This window comes from Equus quagga, chromosome 18 (genome assembly GCF_021613505.1).
Source record: "Equus quagga isolate Etosha38 chromosome 18, UCLA_HA_Equagga_1.0, whole genome shotgun sequence".
NCBI classification, from domain to species: domain Eukaryota; kingdom Metazoa; phylum Chordata; class Mammalia; order Perissodactyla; family Equidae; genus Equus; species Equus quagga.
The window spans coordinates 5616433-5644055 of record NC_060284.1 but is presented as its reverse complement, the minus strand read 5'-3'; the positions used below and the strand labels follow the sequence as shown (position 1 = coordinate 5644055).

At 34.9% G+C, this 27623-nt stretch overlaps 1 protein-coding gene across 1 annotated transcript in view; it reads left to right on the top strand.

Moving 5' to 3' along the window:
* DNAI4 (dynein axonemal intermediate chain 4) overlaps positions 1 to 27623 on the top strand; it is a 90052-nt gene that overhangs the window by 28461 nt on the left and 33968 nt on the right. Inside the window, exons 5-7 of the mRNA XM_046645242.1 lie at positions 5309 to 5462; positions 8188 to 8327; positions 20057 to 20212. Coding sequence (XP_046501198.1) covers positions 5309 to 5462; positions 8188 to 8327; positions 20057 to 20212 — 450 coding nt within the window. The remainder of the gene's footprint in view (positions 1 to 5308; positions 5463 to 8187; positions 8328 to 20056; positions 20213 to 27623) is intronic.

Here is a 27623-nt window from a genome sequence, read left to right as displayed (position 1 = left end):
TAGAAACTTCCTAGAGTGCAAAGAGAGACAAGAATGAAAAAGACAAAATAATCATCCAAAAACTGTGGGACAATGTCAAAAGATGTAACGTGTAATTGGAACATCAAAGTAGAAGAGAATGGAATAGAAGAAATATTTGGGGGCCGGCCCCAATGGCTGAGTGGTTAAGTTCACACGCTCCACTATGGCAGCCCGGGGTTTCTTTGGTTCGGGTCCCGGGTGAGGACATGGCACCACTCATGAGGCCACGCTGAGGTGGTGTCCCATGTTCTACAACTAGAAGGACCTGCAACTAAGATATACAACTATGTACCGGGGGGATTTGGTGGGATAAAGCAGAAAAAAAACAGATATTCATATGGCAAATAAGCCTATGTAAAGATACTCATCTTCATTTGTTATTAGGGAATTGCAAGTTCAAACAATGAGATATCACTACACATCCATTAAAATGGCTAAAATCCAAAAAACTGACAATACTGATTGGTGGCAAAGATATGGAGCAATAGGAACTCTCAGTCATTGCTGATAGGAATGCAAATGGCGCAACAAATATGAAAGACAATTTGAACGTTTTGTATAAAGCTAGATATAGTATTACTATAGAATCCAGCAGCTCCACTCCTAAGTATTTATTCAACTGATCTGAAAACTTCTATCTACACAAAAACCTCCACTCAAATGTTCCTAGCAGAATGTTAATCACAATCACAAAAAATTGGAATCAACCAAGGTGTCCTTCAGTAGGTGAATGCATAAGTGAACAGTGCTACACCTATACAGTGGAATATTATTCAGCAATAAAGAGAAATGAGCTACAAGTCCCACACAACATGGATGAATCTTAGGTACTTATTGCTAAGTCAAATAATCCAGTCTGAAAAGGCTAGTGTGTAGCATTGTATGATTCCATTTATATGATATTCTGGAAAATGCAAAAGTAGAGAAATAGAAAATCCGTCAGTGGTTGTCAGGGGCTTGGAGAAGATGGGGAGCTTAACAGGTGAAGCACAGTGGGTTTTTTAGGACGGTAAAACTATTCCGTATGATACTGGAGTGGTGGATAGATGACACTACACATTTATAAAGATCCGTAGAATCTTACATCACAAAAAGTGAACCTTAATATATCTACATTTAAAAAAAAAAGCACAATTAAAAGATTGGAGAACCCTTGAGTGGAATACAGACTGTGACATAAGAATCTAACAGCTTTACAAACGTATGATATACCTTCACTCAAAGAGTAGGGAGAAGTGTAGTTCTAAATAATGTTGAAACTGAGTAGAGACCGTAAAATTTCAAACATGGAACTGCGCATAACCACTGTATGGTGGTTAGTTGATAGAGTTATTCTCCGTGGGGGTAAGGATGATCAATTCTGAACCATTGTACATTCATTCTAGGATTGAACACACAAATCAATGAAAGGCAGGGGATGGTGATCAGATTTCACACTGCCATTGGAGCAGGAAATTACAGCCAGACAAGGGGGGAAGGTTAGAATTATCCATGTGGTACTGGATGAGAATCAGAGACATTAATATGAGTCCAAGTTTAGGTTAATGTAGATGCAGACGAATATACATAAATATGTTGTATATTATATATATACACACACACATGGGTTAGTATAGATGCAAATAATTCCTAGGTTTGTTGGCTGAAACAGACATTCCTAGACAGGCCTAGAAAGAATGACATTCCAGGAGCAACAAGCATACCCACTGCCCTGAGCTTGGTTCCTAATACTATTCTCCAATACAAGGAACCAGAGATCTTTGGATAAATGACTCATTCTATGGCTGGAGCAGGCAATATCTAACATGAGTCAGAACGTAAAAAAGTGTTAAGACATAATAACCAAACAAAACATGGTGGGAGTGTGTGAGTGTTGGGAGTGTGTGAAACAGCAGCCAACAGAGAGAGCTCCCAATGGTCAAAGGTGGAATAATTTCTACAACAAAATAAATATTGTAATACTGGATTATAATCCAAAGTATGAAGTAAATCCCCATGAGTCCATACTGATATAAATAAATGATTGAATAAATAAATAAATGGGGGAAGAAAAGACAAATCTCCTGTAAAAAAGAATTCCCAATAATTTTTATAGATATTCCTCCCTCAAAAAAGTGGATGTTAACTCCCCATCCCATTTAAGTGTTGGCTTTGCATGTTGAGTTCCTTCTAAAGAGTACAGGATATAGAGGAGGAGGCGGAAGAGTAACTTTAGAGCAGAGAAACCTGACAAGCTCTGCCTCAGGTCAGGGTTCATATCGTCAGTGGTAAGTCACATTGACAGCATGTATCCTTGGTGTGATATGATGAGAATGACACTTGACCTCTGTAGTCTTCCTCCCAGAATCCATAACCCCTGTCTACCATCAGACAAACCTGAACTGAAGGATATTCTCCAAATACATGACCAGTACTTCTCAAAACTCAAGGTCATCAAAAACAAGGGAAGTCCCAGAAAATGTCACAGTCTAGAGAAACCTAAGGAGACATTATGACTAAGAGTAATGTATCTTGGATGAGATCCTGGAAAAGGAAAAGGACATTAGTTAAAAAGTAAGGAAATTGGGATACAGTATGGGCTTTTGATAATAAGAAAGTGTCAATATTGGTTTATTAGTTGTGATAAATGTGCCATAGTAATGTTAACATTAGGGAAAACTGGGTAGGGAGTATACAGGAACTCTTTGTAAAATTCTTCAGATTTTCAGTATATGTAAAACTATTGTAAAACAAAAAGTTTATTACATGTTTTTAAAAAATACCTAAGGGCAAGTTCCATGCAATCTCTACTTTAATAAGCCCTCCAGGTGATTCTGATGCATGCTAAAGTTTGAGAACCATTGCTTTACTGTATAGCCAAAAGGGGGATTATGGTTAGAAAAGCTTGTGGTTTTAATTGCAAGGTAGGGGCCAAACAGCGTCTTACACACAGATGGTCTCTGGAAAGTCTCAGTGAACAAAGAAATAAGTAATAGATATGTTGTACGTGAACTCATAAAGAAAGTATCTTGATTTGTATACAACCCATTTATGAGGAGGGGTGAGAATAAAATGCTTCTGTGACTCAATTGTGTTGCAATTGTATTACACCAATTTTGGCTTAAGTAGGGCCCAAGGAAGGCTTCCTAGATTGCTGGCTACCGGAATCTCGAAGGTAGCCCTTTTCCCATACAGTTCTGAATTAACCGAAAAATATAGTAAGGGTAAATATGGTAGATTGGAGCCCAAATGTGACATGTGAATAAAAGCCTGCTGTTAAACTCCCAGATTTGACAGACTTACCCACCCATCCATTAAAGGATCTAGACCACCTCAGGTCTACTCCAACCCTTTCCAAGGGCATCAGGAGTCAAGGTGTGAAGAAGAGCCAAGACTGTCTGCTAGGGCTCCCTCCTTCTGGAAGAACCATCAGGAGTGGAGAAAAGTTGTTCTAGCCATCGCTGGTGGTAAATAGGAGCAGGCAAAGCAGATATAAATTTGTGATGCTTTTCCAGATGGAGAGGGATGTGTAGTCAAGGTGTGGTTGTAAGGCCAGTTTAGAGTTAGGGGATCTGATCCATGAAATAGATTCTGAAGGTATATAGTGGAGTGTGAGGCCGTTTCTCAATATACATCAAATTCAAGCAACATTCAGGTAATGATAAATACAGAGATCCAGGAAAAACTCCTATTTGCCATCCTAGGGCTTTGGCTATGAATGGTAGTTCCTCTGCTGTTAAGTAGAAGATTAACTAGACTATGATTTTCTGTAGCCGTAACAGATAACTGAGATGTTACAATATTAGGTTCTGTACATTGATACGTTGAATATAAGATCACTTGTTTTTATCATTAGACTATCTGTGCCATAGTGCTACTTTGAAGTATATTTAAGTAAATCATAAATGAAGATCTGGTGGTCTAAAAGAAAGAAAATTTAGAGAATCAAGAGCCTATATTTCTAGTCTCGAAACTGCCTGTATTCCTGTGCAGGCTTAGACTTCTTGCTTAGCCTCTCTGTTTCTCCTTTTCTTCATTGATACAATGGACTGACTGGACTAGATATACCTCAAGTTGTGTCCATTTGGATAATTCATGTACTTTTTCACTTATCCTGTATCTATTTTAGCCAGATTTACCTGTATAAAACATCTCTTTCTTATATTTTATTGCATTAATAATAAAAATTAAAAAGTATTTTTAAAAAGAATCATCCAATACTATAAAAGACTAGCAATTTTAAATTTTGTGTTTCCTGACCCTGTCCATATGCATGAGTATTTTACATTGTCATACCGTACTGTACCTTCTGTTCTGTCATTTAACATTTTATCACAAACATTTTCATACTTTTTATTATATTTAATATATATGACAAGTATCTTAGACAAGTATTCTATAGCTTATTCGGCTGACTGGTTTGTGGAATTAGGGGCCTGTATTGTTTCCGGTTGTAAGGAGGGCGTTTTTCTCTGGCTTTGGGCCTTCTTAAGAGGACACTGAGTCTAGTCTCTGGAAAGTGTGTCCTTGTAAGTCTTGTTTTCCTAAAGCTATACCCATTCCAAAGCCCCACGAATCCCTGCCTCACACCCTGTTTTTAACAGAGAGCTCTGACCTTTGTGCCTTGTCCTGGCTCTTTATTACCCACGCAACCAAGTCCCAGCACCCCCAGCCCTGAAACTCTGTCCTCAGTGAAGTTTCCCAAGGACTGTGGGCCTCTGACTGGCCTAAAGGCTCGCAGCTAACTCTTTTCAAAGAATTATTCGCATGGATATTGAGCTTATTTTATTCTTATATTGAACCAGAACTTCCACTGGAGAGTCTTTTTAGCTCCTGGTGAAGATGATTAAAGGTAGGCTATAATCTAAATCAAAAGGCAACTAATAAAAAGGCCAAACAAAGAATCAAAGGTTGTTGTAGATGCAGACTAGAAATTGAGTTGAGGGCTCAAGAAAGGGTTGCATCCTATGTTCCCAAAATACACTTGCCCATCTTCTTGATTGTTATCAAGAATCGCTCACCCCGGTCTCCCTGTTGATATTATGGGGTAGATGTAATGGGATGCCCTTAGGGTCGTGACTACAAGTGTGAAGCTGGTCTAGGCTTGGAATATCAGCAGCCAAGACTGTGTATGGGCTGTGAGATCCAGTTTGGCTTCAGAGGGATTGAGTAGACTACGTCTCACGACACGGCCTGGTCCTTGACCGTGTAAAGCCACCTGCACTGTATAACCCCTTATGATATTTTGGTGAAATGAAAATTAAAAATAGCAATTGGTAAGTGATTTTTATTAAGTCATATGTTTTAGATTTACGAGTTTTGAGGACAATACCTGGGAAAATTTTAAAAGAAGACCTGGAGAAGACTATAGAGATAATACTCACAGAGACAGAAACACTGAGACTTTTTGACCTACCAACAGTCATGCTCTCTGTGGAATCTGAGGAAGCTGAGAAAGTAAGGTGTGTATGGTTCAGTTGTCTCCATTGCTTCTGCAGTTTACATCCTAAATCAGAAGTTCTTCTCCTTGATTCTGTTCTTCAGGATTCCTGGATATACACTGGTGGTGTATGTGTCTGGAGAAACTGTGTATAAAGTTATATATGTGCCCCATGAAATTATATGCAAAGTGTTTATGTTGTGTGTACTTTTTTCTAGAGGAAGAACTCATAGCTTTACCATAATCTTTAAAAAGTAGGTGAACCACTAAGTCAAATAATAAAAGAAAGAAAGGAAGCTTCCAAGTCTTAATGGGTTTTATTTTTTCTTTTATGCATGTATAAATTCTTTTCAATTTAAAAGGAAAGGACTGACATTTTTATATGCAAAACTTAGGAAGGGAAAATATGTTATAGGGAAATAAACCGAACTTGCTATATTAGAGCAGATTTTCCATTTCTCTCTATTAGTGAATATAAATAGATCATTAGTTTTTGCCTTATCTATTTTGAAGCTCTTTTGTTAAGTGCATACACATTAAGAACTGTTACGTCTTTTTGGCGAACCAGCATCGTTATCATTATGTAATGCCTCTCTTTATCTCAGATAGTTTTCCTTGCTCTGAAGTCTGCTCTGTCTAAAATTAATATGGGTACTATAAATACATATTAATATAGTTATTCAGATTATTTAACTTCAAATATAATTTGAATATGATTCATAGTACTAAAAAATCCGTCACTAAAATAATTTTTACAGTATTATTCTTCCCCACATATAAAATATTGTAGAATTGTTTGGACTATAAAATATAGTACAATTAGATCCTGAATAATACTTTTAAGAACTCGTAAGACATAAGGAGAAAGCTCCTAGGACCAAAAACAGGAAAGAAAAAAATAACAAAGGGATAGAGCAGTGATCTGAAATGGGGGAGAGAGAGATGCTGGAAGCAAATGTTAACATTAGCACGTGGGGCTAGAGCCCCTCGGTAACCTTGGGCCCCCACAAATTGAGAGAGCTGAAGGAGATCCTTGGATGAAGCCAAGACCCTTCAAAGGCTCAGTTCTCTCAAGTGGTCCCAGGTCAGTAGAATCTCCTACCTACTGTGATAAGCAAACACAAACCTTCTCTGGAGAAAAGCACATCCCATCTAGGCTCTTAAGATTCCCTCAGATTGAGTTTGGGAAAAATACACCAAACCAGCAAAGAAACAAGTCATTATGAATGAGAACGAAAAGAAATACCAAACACTAGGTCTAGACCCTGAAGACTATGGGTAATGATATTCTCAGATAAAGAATATAAAATATATGTGAAACATTTAAATAAAAGATAGAGTGAAAACATCATTAACATTAAGAAACTATCAAAATGATGACTCATATTTGGAAAAACATCTAAAAAGGACTTTAAAATAAAGTATATTTGTATACTTATTGAAGTTAAAAAGTAAACATTAAATTTAAACAAGACATAATTGAATAGAGATTTAATAAATTGAAACATTGATCTGGATAAACTATACATCATAAACCTTGGAGACAAAAATGGGATATAAAGTAAGAAAGAGAAATTTAAAAAGATATTGACAGTAGAATAAAGGTCTAACATATATCTAATCAGTTCTAGAAGAGCAGAATAGAAAGAATGGAGGAGAGGTGGTGTTCGAAGACAGTGGTTAAGGGCTCTCCCAAAGTATTGAAAGATGCCATTCCAACTGAAGTAGGAATAAATGAAAAGAAATCCACAAAAAAAGAAGGGACTCAGTGCGTTGTATTGATACTTCAGAGTACCAAATTTTAAAAGAAGATTTTAAAAACAGAACAAAAAAAGAAAGAAGGAACATATTATCAACAGAGAAACAATTAAACCGACAGTGTTATTAGGGATGAAGAAGGTCAGTTTATAATGATAGGAAGGTATGATAATTATAAACTTGACTATTCCTAATAAAATAGCCTCAAGATATATGAAGGAAAAATTGGAAACTTGGTTAGTATCCTATTAAAGTAGGAGATTTAAACCTCTCAATTATTGATAGGCCAACCAGATAAAAAATTAGTACAGATATAGAAAATTTGAACCCAAAATGTAATTTAATGGTCACATGTAGAACACTGCACTGAACAAGGAGAAAACACATGCTCTTTTCAAGAACACCTGGAATATTTTTAAAAACCATCCATGCACAAGGCAAGGATGAGGCAAGGTTTCAAAAATTTCAAAGAAGGGGTATCATACAAACCCAATTCTCTAACCACAGTGGAATGAAGTAAACAATCAATAACATAAATCTCAACTAAAACATAGACACACATTCGCATACACATTTGGAAGTTAAAAAACACATTTCCAAACTCCTCTTGAACCAAAGAAGAAATTATAATGGAAATTTAAGAAATACTTAGAACTTAACAATTATGAAAATAATACATATTTACAGGATGACACAAAAGCAGTACTTTGAGAGAAATTTATAGTTTTAAGTACCTGTATCAAAGTTCATAAAACCTATGTGGAGATAGCGCTAATATATTGGTGGGCACTGAAGGCAGGGATGCTGGGAGGATGGTGTAACAGTTTAATGCAGTCTTTCCCTAGGAGGTTTTTTGAACTCTCATTTCACATTTTCGAGCAATCCACATTAAAGAAGGTAATTTTAAGAAAAAGTATAATAGAAAGAGATGATATGTGTGGTAATAATCAATTTTTATTAATGAATTGAATATATTTTATTTTTTCTAGCCAGAGAAACAAGAATTATGAGATCCTTTGTAGAAATAGATTAGGCAATGACTTATATGTTGAAAGGATGATGCAGACTATTAACGGAGCACCAAAGAATAAAGATGTTCAATGTGACAGAATCATAAAGGAAGACAAAGGTAATTTATGTTTTATCCTGCCTGATAAACTACCATATTGTAATATATGTTTTTTGAGTCTGTCAATTAACAAATTAATGTTGAAATATATAAAGCAAGAATAGAAATAATTGGGCCAAATCACAGCAGTAACTGGGTACTGTGATCTACAGCTTTCAGAATTTGACAAATAACAAGTAATAAACACAGATATAGAAGATTTGAGTAACATAATTATCAATCTTGATTTTTATACAAACTATATTATAGAACTTTGTACTCTTCACACGTTTATGAAGGATTTATAAAAACCAATTGTTTAGCCATCACAGAGACTATCAACCACGACTAATAACATTTAAAATGTGCCAAACACGATTCTAGGCCTTTCACATATATTAACTGGTTTAATTCTCACAACAACCCTATGAGGTAGGTATTATTATTATCATTCCTCGTTTGATAGAGGAAGAAACAGTGCCCAAGTTCACTCAGCTAGTATGGCAGATGATGATACCCCAGACAGTCTGATTCTCTTAACTGCTATACTTACTATTCTTCGATGTTTACAAATTAACAACCCCAGGAACACTGCATAGCCAAAAATCTGTGAGGTGGGGCCAAAAGGGTAATTGGAAGAAAGGTGGTAACCTTAATGGCCTTTTTTACTCAACAAAACTATAAGTTAGTTCTTTAAGAAGATGAAAAATAGACAGACTTCTTAGCAAGTGCTAAATCAAGAAAAAGCCGACTCATAATTAGTAGGAGAGGTTTGCTGCATCTTTCCTTGCTCTTGCCCCACTCCCCTCCCCAGTGTGGCGGTGGTCTTAAAGATGGCAGCCTGCCTTCCTGGTGTGAGAACCTGGCCCCTGGTTCCTGAGGAAGCAGAGCAGATCTTATTCCCAAAGAATTTGGTTTGTCTGTTTTAGCATGTCTGGGGACTACCTGAAGGACTGATACAAGGCACTAGTTTTTTTTTTTTGCCTAACTCAGAACTCTTTCAGGTGGTAAAGCAGCTGTGCATTCTACATTCTTCAAAAACACCGTAAAGCAAATGAACAACTCACTTCTACCTGAGGCAAGAGAATCCAATTGAGTCAAACCAGAGATACACTGAAAGCCTGGGAGAAAAAACCTGGGGAGAGAGTTTCTTGGGGACATTAAGGCATTGAAAAAGACTTGTGTATAAGGGGGGATTTAGAAAGTCATGTGCATGCCTAGGGCAGGATGCATGCTCACAAAAAACCTGAAAAAATTCTAAAATTTCACCTCTGTCTGATCTCTAGGCTTAGTACAAGCAGGAAGTGAAGGCTGAGACATAGTTGTAAACAGCCTGACTGAGCATTGAAGGAATTCCCCAACATAGACTCAATCTGCAAACACTGGGAGAGGGCTTTTTCCCCTTTTCTTTGTTTCTTTGTTCTTTTCTTCTCCCCTCGCCCCCTCTTTTGGAAGAGAAAGAATTCCAGGTGTTCAAGGAAATCTCTGTCAGGACACTAGCTGATCAAAATCTAAGAAACAAACACTTCTGAGATGATACATGCCAAAGATTACAGACTTTATGAAAATAGTTTAGAAACATCACTAAGCAAACAAACAACTGTCACTCACAGCAAACTACAAAACCAAACCCTGAGGAGTGGGAAAAATCTGATTTCCAGAGTTACCACATTATGATATTCAAAATGTTCAGTTTCAACAAAAAAAAAATTACAAAGGATACAAAGAAACAAGAAAGTATAGCCCATTCAAGGAAGAAATTAACAGAAATCCCTGAGGAAGTACAGACATTGGACTGACTAGACAAAGACTTTGGATGGATTGTATTAAATACGCTCATAAAGCTAAAGGAAACTGTAGACAAAGAACTAAAGGAAACCAGGAGAATGATGTAAAGAAGATCAATGAAGAGACAGAAATTATAACAAGGAACCAAACTTAAATTCTGGAAATTAAAAGTACAATAACTGAAATGGAAAAACTCACTAGAGTTTTCAAGGGCAGATCTGAGCAGGCAGAATAAAGAGTCAGCAATTCTTAAAGATTGGTCAATTAAAATGATCCAGTCTGAGGAGCAGAAAGAAAAAAGAATGAAGAAAAATGAACAGAGCCTGAAGGACCTGTGGGACTCCACCAAGCATACCATCATATACATAATGGAAACTTCAGAAAGAGAAGAGAAGAGAGAGATAAAGGGGCACAAAGAATATTTGGAGAAATAATGGCCAAAAACTTCCCAAATTTGATAAAAGACAAGAATCTGCACATCAGAGAAGCTTAACAAGCTCCAAGAAGGATAAACACAAAGAGATCCACACCAAGGCATACTATAATCAAACTGTTGAATGACAAAGAGAGAATCTTGAAAGTGGAAAGAGAAAAGTGACTTGTCACGTGGGAGGATCCTCAATAAGATCACATTCAGTTTCTTAGCAGAAACCACGGAGGCCAGAAGTCTGTGGGATGACACACTTAAAGCACTGAAAGAAAAAACCTGTCAACCAAGAATTCTGTATCCTTCAAACAATCCTTATGAAAGAGAGATTAAATTCAGTAATTAAAATTAAATATGTCCTTATGAAGGAGAAAGTGACATTCCCACATAAAGAAAAGCTAAGTGAATTCAGCACTAGTAGAACAGCCTGCAGGAAATGCTAAAGGGAGTCTTTCAGACAGAAATGAAAGGACACTACACGGTAGCTTGAAGACTTATGAAGAAATAACACTGGTAAATGTAATTACAGAAGTAAATACAAAAGCCAGGATTGTAATTTGGTTTGTTAATCCTATTTCTTGTAATATGATTTAAAAGAAATGCATGAAATGATAATTATAAATCTATGCTAATGGGCATAAAGATGTAATTTGTGACAGCATCAATGTAAAGTGGGTGGGATGGAGCCGTATGGGAGCAATTTTTGTATACTATTAAAGTAAAGTAGCGTTAATTCAAAATAGATTGTTAAAATTTTAAGAAATTAGTTGTAATCCCCAAGGCAGCCACCAAGAAAATAACTTAAAAATTACAGAAAAGAAAATGAGATAGGAATCAAAATGGTACACTATAAAAAAAGATGAGGGTGTCCCGCCCCGTGACATAGCGGTTAAATCTGGCACACTCTGCTTCGGCAACTCAGGTTTCCTGATTTGTTCCCTGACACAGACATACACTTCTCTTCAGCCACACTGTGGCAGCAACCCACATACAAAATAGAGGAAAATTGGCACAGATGTCAGCTCAGGGCTAATCTTCCTCAAGCAAAAAAAAAAAAAAAAAAGAGTCAGATTGGCAACAGTTGTTAGCTCAGAGCAAGTCTTCCTCACCAAAAATAAAAAGAGAGCAAAGACAAAAGAAGGGAGTAATGGAGGAATTGTAAAACAAAGAAGATCTAAGACATATAGAAAAATGGCAGAAGTCCTTCCTGAACAGTAATTATTTTAAATAAATGGGATAAACAATCCAATTAAAAGGCAGATATTGGCAGGATGCATTAAAAAACAACTAAACATGATTTAACTATCTGCTGTCTAACAGGTGACTCACTTTTGATCCAAAGACACAAATATGGTAAAAGTGATAGGATGCAAATAGTAACCAAAGAAAGCTAAGATGGGATTACGAGTATCAGACAAAATAGACTTTAGATAAAATTGTTGAAAGAGACAAAGAACATTATATATTGATAAAATATTCAATCCGTATAGAAGATGTAACAATTATAAACATATGAGCACTTAATAAAAGGGCCCCAAAATATATGAATGAAAATCTACAGATTTGAAGGGGAGAAATAGACAGTTTTATAATAAGAGCTGGGCGTTCAATACCCCACTTTCAAAAATGGACAGAACGACTAGACAGATCATCAGTGAGAAAATAGAGAACTTGAATAAGAATACAAACTAGACGTAGCAGACATATATAGAACACTCCATCCCAAAACAACAGAATACGCATTTTAGCAAGTGCATATGGAAAACTCTCCAGGACACCTTATGTTAGGCCATAAAACAAGAGTTAATAAAATTAAAAATATTGAAATCTTTCAAAGAATTTTTTATGACCACAATGTAATGAAACTAAAAATCTACAACAGAAGAAAATTTGCAAATATGTAGAAATTAACACACTCAAACAACAAATGGGTTGAAGAAGAAAGCACAAAATAAATTAGAAAATGCTTTGAGATGAATGAAAATGAAAATACAACATAACGAAACGTATGGGATATGGTAAAAGTAGGGCTTAGAGGGAAATTTATAGCTGTAGACATATTTAAAAAGAAGAAAGATCTCCAATCAATAACCTAACTTTACACCTTAAGAAACTAGATAAAGAAGATAAAACTAAACCAAAACTCGGCAGAAGGAAGGAAATAATAAAGATTAGAGTGGAGATAAGTAAAATGACAATAGATAAACAGAAGAGAAAATTGATGAAACCAAAATTTGGTACTTTAAAAAGATCAATGAAATTAACAAAACTTTAGTTGGATTGATTAAAAAAAAAGATAGAAGACTCAAAGTACTAAAATGAGAAGTGGAAGTGGTGACATTACTATTGACCTTGCAGAAATAAAATGGATGATAAAAGAATACTATGAACAATTGTATTTCAATAAATTAGATAACTACATGAAATGGACATATTCTAGAAACACACAAATTGTGAAAACTGATTCAAGAAGAAATATAAAATCTGAACAGACCTGTAACAAGAGACTGAATTAGTAATAAAAAAAAAAAAGCCCCAACAAAGAAAATCCCAGGACGAAATGGTTTCGCTGGTAAATTTTATTATTCATTTAAAGAAGAATCAACTCCAATCATTCAAAAAACTCTTCCAAAAAACGGAAGAGAACAATTCCAAACTTGTGAAGGCCAGCATTACCCTGATACCAAAGCCAGATAAAGACGTCACAAGAAAAAAAAAAACTACATACCAATATCCTTTATGAATATGGATGCAAAAAATCCTCAACAAAATACTAGTAAACTAAACCAACTTCATATTAAATAGATTATACCCTATGGCCAAGTGGGTTTTATCCCAGTGATGCAAGGGTGATTCAACATACGTAAATCAATCAATGTAATACACAACATTAACAGAACAAAGGAAAAAACCACACATGACCATCCCAATTGGTGCAGAAAAATCATTTGACAAAATCCAACACAGTCTTATGATAAAAACACTCAACAAAGTAGGAATGGAAGAGAATTTCCTCAACCAGATAAAGGGCATTTATGAAAAACCCACAGTTAGCATTATACTCAATGGTGAAAAGCTGGAAGTTTTCCCTATGAGATCAGAAATAAGACAAGGATGCCTGCTTTCTCAACTTCTGTTCAACCTTGTACTGGAAGTTCTAGCCAGAGCAGTTAGGCAAGGAAAAGAAATAAAATGCATCAAGTTGGGAAGGAAGAAATAAAACTATCTTTATTCGTAGATGACATGATCTAAGTATAGAAAATCTTAAGAATCCACACAAAAGTTATTAGAGCTAATAAATGAATTCAGAGAAGTTGCAGAATGCAAAATCACACAAAATTCAGTTGTATTTCTATACACTACCAATGAACAATCTGAAAAGGAAATTAAGAAAATAATTGCATTTACAATAGCATCCAAAATAATAAAATACCTAGGAATGAATTTAACCAAGGAGGTGAAACACTTGTACCCTGATAACTACAAAACGTTGCTGAAAGAAATTAAAGGAGACCTAACTAAATGGAAAGACATCCTGTGATCAAGGGTTGAAAGACAATAGTGTTAAGACGTGACTGCTACTCAAGAAATCTAAAGATTCAACACAATCGCTATCAAAACCCCCAGAGGATATTTTGCAGAAATAGAAAAAAATCATCCTCAAGTTTATATGGAATATCAAGGGACTCCCAAATAGCCAAAACAATCTTGAAAAAGAAGAACAAAATTAGAGGCCTTACACTTCCCGATTTGAAAACTTGCTATAAAGTTACAGTAATCCAAACAGGGTGGTATTAGCATAAAGACAGATATATAGACCAAAAGACTAGAATAGAGAGCCCAGAAATAAACTCTCACATATAGGGTCAAAAGATTTTTGAAAAAGGTGCCAAGACCATTAAATGGAGAAAAAATAGACTTTTCAATGAATGGTGCTGGGACACTTGGTGGCCACATGCAAAAGAATAAAGTTGGATGACATAAACAAAAACTATCTCAAAATAGATCAATGACCTAAATGTAAGAGTTAAAACTACAAAACTCTTAGAAGAAATCATTAAGGGTAAATATTTTCGTCCTCTGCTTTGACAATGGTTTCTTAGATATGACACTAAAAGCATGAAAAACAAAAGAAAACATAGATAAGTTAGGTTTCATCAAAATTAAAAAACTTTTGTGCATCAAAGAACATTATCAAAAAAGTGAAAGGACAACCTTATAATGGGAGAAAATATTTGCAAATCTTATTTCTGATAAAGGTCTAGCATCCAGAATATATAAGGAAATTTTATAATCCAAAAACAAACAAATAGAAGCAACCCAAATGGGCATAGGGCTTGACAGAAGATAGAGGACTCAAATTAATGGAGTATATACAAATGGCCAACAAGCACATAAGAAGTTGTTCAACATCATTAATAATTAGAGAAATGAAAACTACAAGTTACAACTTCTCACCCATTAGGATGGCTATAATTAAAACCGGAAAATAAGTGTTGACAAGAATGTTGAGAAATTGGAGCCCTCATACACTGCTGGTGGGAATTAAAATGGTGTAGCTGTTGTGGAAAACAGTTTAGTAGTTCTTCAAACAATTTGACATAGAATTGCTGTATGGCCCAGCAATTCAATTCCTAGATATATATCCCAAAGAATTGAGAACAGGTGCTCAAATATAGGTACACACAGATTGAGAGCAGCAGTGTTACCATAGTCAAAAAGTAGAAAAAACTGAAATGTCTGTCAAGGGATGAATGGATAAAAACGTATAAATAGATACAATGAAATGTTCAGTCACAAAAAAGAGTCAGGTACAGATAACATGCTCTGAGCAACTTCCTCTCTTCTACCCTGGGAGGTGTCAGAAATTTCTTCTCTGGAAAGGGCAAAATAGAGACTCTTTTGCTGGGGAATACCATGCAAAATTCAGGACATGTGTACTTAACCAAAAACAGTGGGATTAAATGACCCTGTGCATACTGAATGCTACACACAGCAACTTCTCTGAAATCCCCTCCTCCCTTGTGGAAGGCTCCCAGAACATAGTTAGCCAGACTCTTAACCATCTGTATGTATCAGGATATACTTATCCATTCACATACTGAAGGGCATCTTGATTGCTTCCAAGTTTTGGCTGTTATCAAGAAAGCTGATATAAACATCTGTGTGTAGGCTTTTGTGTAAACATGTTTTCAATTCCTTTGGTTAAATACCAAGGAGCATAATGGCTGAATCATATGGTAACAGTATTTTTAGTTTTGTAAGAAACAGCCAAACTGTCTTCCAAATTGGCTGTACCATTTTGCATTCCCATTAGCAATGATGGATAGTTCCTGTTGCTCCACATCCTTGCCTGCATTTGGTACTGTCAGTGTCCCTGAGTTTGACCTTTCTAAAAGGTGTGCAGTGGTATCTCATTGTTTTAATTTGTGTATCCATGATGACATATGATGTGGAGCATATTTTCATATACTTATTTTCCATTTGTATATCTTCTTTGGTGAGGTGTCTGTTAAACTCTTTGGCCCGTTTTTAAAGTTTTTTTTTCTTATTGTTGAATTTTAAGAGAGATTTGTATATTTTGGACAACAGTCCTTTATCGGATGTATCTTTAGCAAATGTTGTCTTCCAGTACATGGCTTGTCTTGTTATTCTCTTGACATTGCCTTTCACAGGGCAGACATTTTTAATTTTAATGAAGTCCAGCTTATCAATTTTTGCTTCATAGATCACGCCTTTAGTGTTGTATCTAAAAAGTCATCACCATACTGAAGGTCATCTAGATTTTCTCCTTTGTTATCTTCTAGGAGTTTTCTACTTTTGCTATTTACTTTTAGGTCTATAATCAATTTTGAGTTAATTTTTGTAAAGGATATAAGGTCTGTGTCTAGATTAGTTTTTTGCATGGGGATATCCTGTTGTTCCAGTACCATTTGTTGAAAAGACTATCTTTGCTCCTTTGTATTTGCTCCTTTGTCAAAGATTATTTGACTATATTGATGTGAGTCTATTTCTAGCCACTCTATTCTGTCCCACTCCTCTATGTGTCTATTCTTTCACCAATGTCACACTGTCCTGATTACATAGCTTCAGAGTAAGTCTTCAAGTTGGGTAGTGTCAGTCCTCCAACTTTGTTCTTCTTCCATGTTGTGTTGGCTATTCTGGGTCTTTTGCCTCTCCATGTAAACTTTAGAATCAGTTTGTCAGTATCTACAAAATAACTTGCTGGGATTTTGATTGGAGTTGCATTGATCTACAGGTCAATTTGGGAAGAACTGACATCTTGACAATATTGAGTCTTCCTATCCATGAACATGGAATATCTCTCCATTTATTTAGTTGTTTGATTTTGTTCATCAGAGTTTGTGGACATCAAAGTAGCCTTGGTGGCCAAAGATGGCCCTAAACAAAGAAATGCAGGTGTGGGCAGTTGGAGATTGGCCAGCAAGAGGTCATCTGGAGCAGGTGTGGGCAGGACACTAACAGCATCTGCCACAGGAAGAAAAACCTTGAAACAAAGCAAGAGAATGATCAATCCAACAGTTAGGAAAACTGGGTACTTCTGTTGGAGGTAGCTAGAAGGAAGAGGGCTATGATAGGAGGCTGTCCAGGGGGCTTCTAAGCACCTGGGGATGTTCTGTTTCTTGTCTTGGCTGGTGAATATATGAGATTAATTCTTCCTTTACACTGCACATATATATATTACACACTCTTCTGTGAATGGTTTATATTTTACAATAAAGATTTATGAAAATAATGAAAGACGGTTTCTACTAAAGAACTTAGATACAGACCAAGTAAATATTAAGTTTTTATGGATCAATAAAAAAGCATATGTCTTCCTTGCCTGATTTTGGATGAAATTGAAAGAAATTCAGGAATCAGAGACTTGGAAATCAAAATATTACGTTTATTACTGATCAAGTTAATTGAAAAATGTAGCCTTAAAGCTGCAGCTGGTGCATTTGCTAATTCTTCCCTCCGGAATAGATCTTGCCGACTGTAATTGGCAGAGCTAGCCAAGCACAGAGCTCCTCTATAGAGGTGAGAACAGACCAGAATGCAAGCTTTCTGCAAGTGAGCAGACCTAACGAAAGAATCCAGAAGTGGGGGAGCTGCAGTTCCTTCTCCTAGATGCTCCTACAGGATGAGTTACTTTTCTTTTCCTGGGAATGAGTGAATGAGGGATATAGAGGGGCCAGGAGTGTTGATTTAGCTAAAGTTCCCTCTGTAAAGATCCACAGAAAGTGAGGAAAAAATTAGCCATCCAACAGTATAGATATAGTAATTTATGATAAAAGTGTCATTTCAAGTAAATGGATAATTCAATAAATTCAATAATTCCTGGCTAGCTTTTGAAAATATAGTTAAGTCCCACAACTTTTCATAAAGCCAGCTTGTTTTCTATGTATATTATACTACAACAAAAAGTTTTTTACAAAAGCGTGTGTGATATGAGCTTGTTTTTATTAAAAAAATATACATATGTATTTGTTCATGTATATCTGGTAGGACATACACCAAAGTGTTAGCAGTTATTGTCTCTGGGTGATGGAAATACAAGTCATATTTACCTTTATTTATTTATTTATTTTTACAGTAAGCATGTCTTTTTAATCAGCTAAAAAGTAAAAATATTTTCCCATAAAAGTTATGTACCTGATTTCTACTCTTTTATAGTCTGAATTAAACTAGTAGATAGAAACAATGTTTTTAAATTTGTAAAAACTATGTAGTTATATTTTAGATTCAGAAATGCTCAAAGCACAGGCATAGCTGGGAATACTTTTTTCTGATACTACTTAAAATAAAGTTTCTTTAGTAGTATATAATAGCATACAATTGGGAAGTTGCAATCATTCATTATTTATTATTCCATCTTGTACATGATATTATGGCATGTGGTTTAAGATTTTTCTGTTTCTTAGGTTAATTTATTCAAGTGAACAAATGTAACAAGGGCATCCAAACTAAAATTACCAGTGTTATCTTCAAAGAAGAAACAACTTTATTTTTTTTAATTTTTTTAATTTTTTGAGGAAGATTGCCTTGAGCTAACATCTGCTGCCAATCCTCTTTTTGCTGAGGAAGACTGGCCCTGAGCTAACATCCATGCCCATCTTCCTCTACTTTATATGTGGGACGCCTGCCACAGCATGGCTTGCCAAACGGTGCTGTGTCCGCACCTGGGATCCGAAGCGGCGAACCCCGGGCTGCTGAAGTGGAATGTTCGAACTTAACCGCTGCGCCACAGGGACAGACCCCTAGAAACAACCAACACTAACACCCTAACGCTTTATACTGTTCATTTATAACATTATTTATGTAGCAATTATTTTATTAGTGACCATGTTACAATGTGTTCCTATATGCTCAACTTACTAAATTTTCAGGTAAGGGAAGAAGAAGAAGTTTAGATAATTCAATATTCAAAGACATAATTTCTTTCTATGGTCTTTTACTTCATGAACATGGAAATTGTACCCTTTTCAATTCAGCAAAATACTAAATATTCTGTGTATGACTTTGTTAGATATTACTAAGTTCAATAAGATAGAAAATGTTATTTTGAAATGTGAGTTAACATTCCTAGTAATTGAAAATATTGTTAAATACCAGAGCTCCTTCATTTTACATCATGAAAATAAAAATTCTAACAATGAAGTGGTTGCTTTTTTTAGATCCAGATCCTGTTTTGATTTTCAGGGAAAAGAATTCTTTATTAAATCATGGAAGTTTAACTGAAAGTTTAGTAAGTATAGCATGTAGGAATATGTTGTTACTTAGTCAATGATAAAATAATTATTATATAAGCCTTTCATTGTTATATCAGCAATGAAAGGGGTTGGGAGCTTTTTTCTTTTTTAAAAAATTTGGAGATAAATAACCTTGCCAATTTTTGTTTGGAGACCATTGTTACATTTGCTCATCAAAATAAGTATAGATAAACAAAAATTTTAAAGGAGATGGTAATACCCATACTACTCTACAAGTTTCTTGAGAATAGAATCTATTGTTTTCCCAAGAAGTACAGTCTTCGCATAAATATGTAGGAAATCTTACTTTGATAAAATGGAATTCGATGATTATAAACAAAAAGTTCTGTAGAATATGACACGTTATATGTTAACCATAAGTAAAGGAACGTTAAAACCTTGTTATAACACGGTTGTGCAGGTCCGTATCAAGGCAGCCCTCCACTGACACACTGAGGAGCTTATGCTGCACCAGCTTGGAATAGAGAGGGAGAGGCAGGATCAGGAAGGATGGGGAGGATAATGTGGAGCTGTCACTGAGACACTAAGGTATCTGTAGATGTCAAAAGTGCGATGGCTAAGGAGCTCTTAAGGTGTCCTCGTGATTTATTTCTTTTTCATCTTTATCCACTTCCTGCCATTGTTGTAAACCAACAGTATCTTTTTTTTCCTCAACAGGAGATATTCTTATCTTAGATTTTGCTGCAACTACTTACGTATAAGCTAAAATGTTAGAATTTGGTTTAGAATAAATTTTATCTTTCTGTCTCTTTGTTTAGGCATAATGTCCACCGCTTGGGATTTGTATGACTCTTTGAATGCCTTGGAGCTCTCCTCTCTACCCGCGAAATGGCCTGCAGCTGATTCACGTAGTAGAACAAACGTGGCTGCTAAACCTCGGGAGCAAAGAGCGCCAGGGAGCACTACCGAAAAAAGTCAGATTCCATTTATTTCAGCTTTTTTAAAATGCTATTTCCACATGACATTTTAAATCAGTTCTTTTTTATAGGTTACAGTATTTTATTTCTGGTGGAACATGAAAATACATCTTTTACTCAGGAACAGTGTTGTTACTCTTTCACATCGTCTTGGATGCTGAACTGAAAAGTTTATTTTTTCTTGGATACCCGTCAGGAGTTTCAAGGGTTCTTTCTCTGCTGCTTCTTCACTTGCCCTTAGGCTCTCTTTTATACATCTGGGTCCCATCATTTTCTGCCTCTCTTTCTTTCTGTAGACTAAATAATTTGTAAGAAAAATAATGTATGTTAGCTCTGCAACAACTTTAAATATATTAACAGTAGCTTTTAATAGGGGGCATTTTTACCTCCCCAGGGCACATCTGGCAATATATGGAGACATTTTTGTATCTTTTGCATAGATGCCAAGGATACTGCTAAAAATCCTTTGGTACCCAGAAAGCCCCACAACAAAGAATTATCTGGCTAAAATGTCAATACTGTCAAGTTGAGGATCCTGCGTTACAACTTTAGCTTTTAGTATGTTAAGTTTTAAGATTAAATGTTATGATTAAAATCAGTACAAGATTTTAACTTTCCAAGTATACTTAGCAATGTGGAAGAATTTTTACAAAGTCCAATTATAAGAAGTTTGTCAAGTTCCACTTCTCATTGTTTTGTGATTATATAATTTTACTCTCCCTATTCTGAACTTCTGAGTTTTTTAAAATAAAGTGACATTACTACATTTAAGGGGTTGTCCTTATTTCAGAATAACTATACCCTGGCAAGTTTTTATAAAGTTTTGGCAAATTTTCGTAAATTAAACTGGAATATTTCTATTCTCACTGATTTTGACCCAAAGACAAATGTAATATTTAAAAATAATAAATCAGTAAATATTTTGAAATATCAAGTTTAAACAGAATTGATAATTTTCAGAAAACAATTACTTTATTTATAACCAAATACATTTCCTTTGGAGACTTTAGAGCTATAGGACTTACCACCTTATAACCTGGGCTATCATTGTATCTCAAGTTTGATATTTAAAAAAAAATCTAAACTTTAGATAGGTCACCTATATTCTTTTATTTGTTTTTAAAAATTATATTTATAGTCATGTGGACTATAGCTGTGCTGTACTGAAAGTTGTTTATAATGAAGACCAGTTCATTTTCCCAGATAACAATGAATGGGAAGAAGGAATTACTAGTTATCACTACAGAAACATTACTCTTTGTTGTTTAAGTTTTAATGTCCATATAGTAGGTTTTCTTTTAGAAGCTAAAATGTTCCCACCAAAAATTGCTAGGAAAAATTCAGTCTTAGACTGAAAATTACATTGAGACTTCAAAAATTGATATATGTTATTAAGCCCACTGACCCACAAGAAAAGTGTGAGTGGAAGGTCCTAGAAGAAAAATAAGTCTCATTTGTGAGACTTTTATTTCATGTTGTTTGAGTGCACTTTTAAAAGCAGAAAGAGATAATAAAAGCATATTCAATAACTATAATACAAAGTGAAAATATGCTTTATTTTAGTATTATGGCTAATTAAGGGGATGAGGAGATCAGAACTAGGAGAAGGGAGAAAATACAAAATGGAAAAAGACAGGTAACAGAGCTGAGTGGTCAGATTTATTGAGAATGTAAAGGAGATTCAGATAAACCTGGGACTAGATGACCTCTGAGCTCCCTTTTGACCCTGAGATTCTGTAATACAAACACAAGGAGAGAAAATTACTGCTGGCCCATGTTTGGGTTAAGGTGTTTCTATTCCATTTAAATTTCGAATGTGGAGGTTATATTTTAACCTTCTATTATCATATTTGAGGGGGGGAAAGGCCCATAATTTTCCATCTTTGAATGTGTGTAAGACCACATCTCAGTTCACAGAGAAAAATTATTTTCTCTTGTGAGCTATTTTTCTCCTTTGAAATGGTGCTTTAGATTTAAAAACAGTAATAGTTATTTTAAGCACAGGTTATATTTACAGAAAAATTGGGCAGAGTGTATTGAGAGATTCATGTAATCCCCTCATAGCCCCCATTTCCGGTGTAGTTTCCTTTATTCCCAACATTTTGCATCTGTGTGGTACATTTGTTACAATTGATGAACCAATACTGATACATTATTATTAACTGAAATCCATAGTTGACGTTAGGGTTCATTCCTTGTGTTGCACAGTTCTGAGTTTTGATAAACACATAGCAACGTGTTTCTGCCGTTACAGTCTCATACAGTGTAGTTTCACTGACCTAAATCCTCTGTATTTCACCTATTCCTCTCTCCTCCGGTGCCCCTGACCACCACTGACCTTTTTATTGTCTCTACAGTTTTGCCTTTTCCAAAATGTCCTATAGTTGGAATCATACAATATGTAGCCTTTTCAGACTGGCTCCTTTCACTAAACAATATGCATTTAAACTTCCAACATGTCTGCTCATGACTAGACAGCTCATTTATTTTTATCACTAAATACTGTTAAATTGTATGGATGTACCATGGTTTGTTTATCTATTCATTTATTGAAGGATATCTTGGTTGCTTCTAGTTTTTGGTAATTATGAATAAAGCTGCTATAAACGTTCATGTGTAGGTTTTTGTGTGGACATAACTTCTCACCTCATTTGGGTAAATACCTAGGAGTACAGTTACTGGATCATATAGTAAGAGCATGCTTAGACTCAAACCACAAACTGTCTTGCGAAGTGGTTGTACCATTTTGCATTACCACCACCACCAAGTGAGTGTTCCTCGTGCTCCTCCTTCTTGTCCATATTTGATATTGTTACTTTTTTTGACAGTTAGCTATTCTAATAGGTGTGTAGTGGTATCTTATTTTTGTTTTAATTTGCAATTCCCTAATGACATGTGATGTCGAACATATTTTCATATGCTTATTTGGCATCTGAATATCTTCTTTGGTGAGGTGTCTATTTGAATCTTTTGCCATGTTTATAATTGGGCTGTTTTCTTATTGTTGAGTTTTTATGAATTCTGATAAATTAAGTGCTTTCTCAGATATGTGTTTTGCAAAATTTTCTTCTAATCTGGGGCTTATCTCTTCATTTTCTTAACAGTGTCTTTCGCAGACCAGAAATTTTTCATTTTAATAAAGTCCAATTTAAGAGTATTTTTCCTTTTTGGATTGTGCTTTGGTGGTATCTAAAAACTTATCACTAACCCTAAGGCCACCTGTATTTTCTCCTATGTTGTCTTCTAGAAATTTTATAGTTTTGCATTTTACATTTAGGTCTAAAGTACATTTCAGTTAATTTTTGTGAAAGGTATAAGTTCTGTGTCTAGATTAATTTTTTGAACATATAGATGTCCAATTGTCCATTTGTTGAAAAGACTCCATTGAATGTCCTTGCTCCTCTGTCAAATATCAGTTGGCTGTATTTGTGTGGGTCTATTTCTGTGCACTCTGTTCTGTTCCATTCACCAATTTGTCTGTCCTTTCACCAATACCACATTGTCTTGATTAACTGTAACTCTATAGTAATTCTTAAAATAGGGTAGTATCAGTCTGTTTTGTTCATCTTCAGCCTTGTTTTGGCTATTCTTGCTGTTTTTGCCTCTGCATATAAACTTTAGAATAAGTTTGTCAATATCTACAAAATAGCTCAGTGGGATTTTCATTGGGATTGCATTGAATCCATATATAAATTTTGGGAAGAATTGGCATCTTAGCAATATCGAGACTTTGTATTCATGAAAATTTATTTGTTTGGCTCTTCTTTGATTTCTTTCATTAGAGTTGTGTAGTTTCCTCATATAGATCCTGTACATGTTTTGCCTTAAGTGTTTAATTCTTTAGTACTAATATAAATAGTATTATGGTTTTAATTTCAAATTTCAATTGTCCATTGCTGGTTTATAGGAAAGCCATTTACTTTTGTATGTTAATCTTATATCCTGTGACCTTGTTATAATTGCTTATTAGTTCTAGGAGATTTTTTTTTTTGACAATTCTTTGGGATTTTCTACATAGACAAAGTTGTTTTTCTTCTTTCCAATTGTATAACTTTAATTTTTTTTCTTACCTTATCGTATTAACTAGGACTTATAGTGCAATGTTGAATAGAAGTGGTGAGAGAGGATATCCTAGCCTGGTTCCTGATCTTCGGGGGAGTGTTTTCAGGTTTCCACCATTATGTGTGATGTTAGTTGTAGGTTTTTTGTAGATGTTCTTTATTAAGTTGAAGAAATTCCCTTCTATTCTTAGTTTGCTGAGGGTTTTTATTATGAATGGATGTTGTATTTTGTAAAATGATTTTTCTGAATCTAATGTGATTTTTCTTCTTTAGCCTGTTGATGTGATGGATTACATCAATTGATTTTCAAACGTTGCACTTGCCTTGCATACCTGAAATAAACCTCACTTTGTTGTGGTGTATAACTTTTTTAGTACATTATTGGATTTGATTTGCTAATATTTTGTTGAGGATTTTTACTTTTTTTTCATAAGAAATATTGTTTTGTAATTCTCCTTTCTTGTAATGTCTTCATCATACCAGCCTAATGAAATGAATTAGGAAGTGTTCCCTCTACTTACTTTCTGAGATTGTGTAAAGATCATATTTTTTTTCTGTAAATGTTTGATATAATTCACCAGTGAAACTATCCGAGTCTGATGTTTTCTATTTTGGAATAAGTTGCCAAACTTGTGGGCATGGAGTTATTCACAGCATTTCCTTATTATTCTTTTGGCCAGTGGGCTCAGTAGTGATGAAACCTCTTCTCTTCCTCATACTGGCAATTATATGTTCTATTTTTTTGCTTAGTTAGCCTGCCTGATGATTATGAATTTTATTGATCTTTTCAAGGAAGCAACCATCTTTTAATTTCATTAATTTTTCTCTAATGATTTCCTGTTTTCAATCCCATTGATTTCTGCTCTAATTTTTATTTTCTTTTGTTCTACTTGCTTTAGGCTTTTATTGCTCTTTTGCTCTAGTGCCCTCAGATGGAAGCTTAGATTATTGGTTTTAGATCCTCCTTATTTTCTACTATATACATTCAATGCTATGAATTTCCTTGTAAGTACTTTTTTTTTGATGCATCTAACAAATTTTGATAAGTTGTTTTTAAATTTAGTTCAAAATATTTTTAATTTTTATTTGAGGCTGCTTCTTTGATTTATTTGTTATTTATGTGTGTTTTGAAATTTCCATTTAATATTTTGGGATTATCCAGCTATCTTTCTGTTTTTGAATTCTAATTTAATTCCACTGTGGTCTAAGAGCATGCTTTGTATGATTTCTATTCTTTTTAAATTTTTTGAAGTGTGTTTTGTGGCCCAGAATGTTACAACATGGAACATTCCATGTATAAAGGAGGGTTAGAGTCTCCAGCGATAATGGTGGGTTTGCCTAATTCTCTATCCCTTTGCTTTTAATCTGTCTTTGTCTTTATATTTAAATTGGGTTTCTTGTAGACAATATTGTTTTAAAATGTGGATTTTATTATTATTTAAGTATGGTAAGGCCAACAGATCAGGACACTATTGCCATTGAAAAGATAGTTTGTTATCCTCACAGATGTCAAGAGGAGGGGGAATCCTATGCTGTAGGCTACACAGAGAAGCACCAGGGTTGGTCAGGAGGCAGAGGGAAGAAGGGTAAATCATGGGCAAGAGCCTTTGTTGTGGTTTCTGTGGTAGAATGGGTGAGGCAGGGTAAGTAGGTTTAGGACTGGCTAGTTTGAATAATGTCAGTGGGCTTTGGGGTGTAGGGACTGCTCTAGTTTTCTGGTATGTGGCATTGGACTAATTATGTCAGGAGAATAGTGTCCCTGAGTGTGAGAACTCAATAAAAGAGGTGGTTGGAGGTGTAAGTTCTGGATTTGTTAGTTTGCTTATAAAAGGTGTACTGGCATGCAAGTCCTTTACTATCTCTAGGAATTGGCTGACACCAGGAGGGGCAGTCACTCCAGGATTAGCGAGGCCCAAAGATGTCAAAGTATCAAACACAGACAGAATTGACATCTTTACTGTACTGAGTCTTCCAATCCCTGGACATGGTATATCTTCCCATTTAATTAGATCTTTGAGTCTTTTCATCAGCATTTTGTAGTCTTCAGCATTCAAGCCCTGTACGTGTATTGTAAGATTTACACCTACACATTTCTTTTAGTTTTTTTTGAGCAATTTTTCACGGTACTGTGTTTTTAGTTTTAGTGTTTACCTGTTCATTGCTAGTTAATAGAAATACAATTGGTTTTTGCATGTTTATCCTGTGACCTTGCTGAACTCACCTATTTGTTCTAAGTACTTTTGTAGATTCCTTAGGATTTTCTGCTTAGACAATCATGTCATCTGCAAATAGGGACAGGTTCATTTTTTCCTTTCTGATGTGTGGCTGTTATTTCTTTTCTTGCCTTATTGCACCGGCTAGAACTTCCAGCACTGTGCTGAATAAGAGTGGTGAGAGCAGACATCTTTGCCTTGTTCTTGATTGTGAGAAAGCGTTGTGTTTCACCATTAAGTATAACATTAGCTATAGATTTTTTGTAGATTTTTTTTTATCAAATTGAGAAATATCTACTCTATTTTTATTTTTCTGGGAGGTTTTATCATGAATGTTGAATTTTATCAAATGATTTTTGTACACTGATTGATATAATCATGTGATTTTTCATTATCCTGTATATAAGGTGAATTACATTGATTTTTTTGAATACCAAAGCAGTTTTTTCATCACTGGAATAACTCTCAATTGGTTGTGGTGTATAATAATGCTTTTATATATTGCTGAATTCCACTTGCTAATATTTTATTAAGAATTTTTGTGTCTGTATTCATGAGGGATATTGGTCTGTATCTTTCTTTTTTTTTTAAATTTTTTTGTCTAGTTTTGGGATACTAACTTTGTAAATTGAATTAGGAAATTCTCCTCCTGCTTCTATTTTCTGGAAGAGATTGTGTAGAATTGGTGTTAATTCTTCTTTAAATGTCTGGTAGAACTCTCCAGTGGAAACATCTGTGCCTGGGGCTTTCTTTTTTGGAAGTTTTTACAATTACAAATTCAATTTCCTTAAATTTCAAATTATATTGGATGAGTTGTAGTAGTTTGTGTTTTTTGAGTAATTGGTTCGTTTCATCGAAGTTGACAAATTTATGTATGCAGAGTTGTTTGTATTGTTCCTCTATTGTCCCTTTGATGTCTGCATGGTCTTCAGTAGCTCCTGTTTCATTTCTGAATTTGGTAATTTGTGTCTTCTCTCTTTTTTCTTTGTCTGTTTTGCTGGAGGTTTGTCAATTTTATTGAGCTTCTCAATGCACCAGCTATCTGTTTCACTATTTTTCTCTAGTTTTCTGTTTCCAGTTTCATTGATTTCTGTTCATATATTTTCTATTTCCTTCCTTCTGATAGCTTTTTGT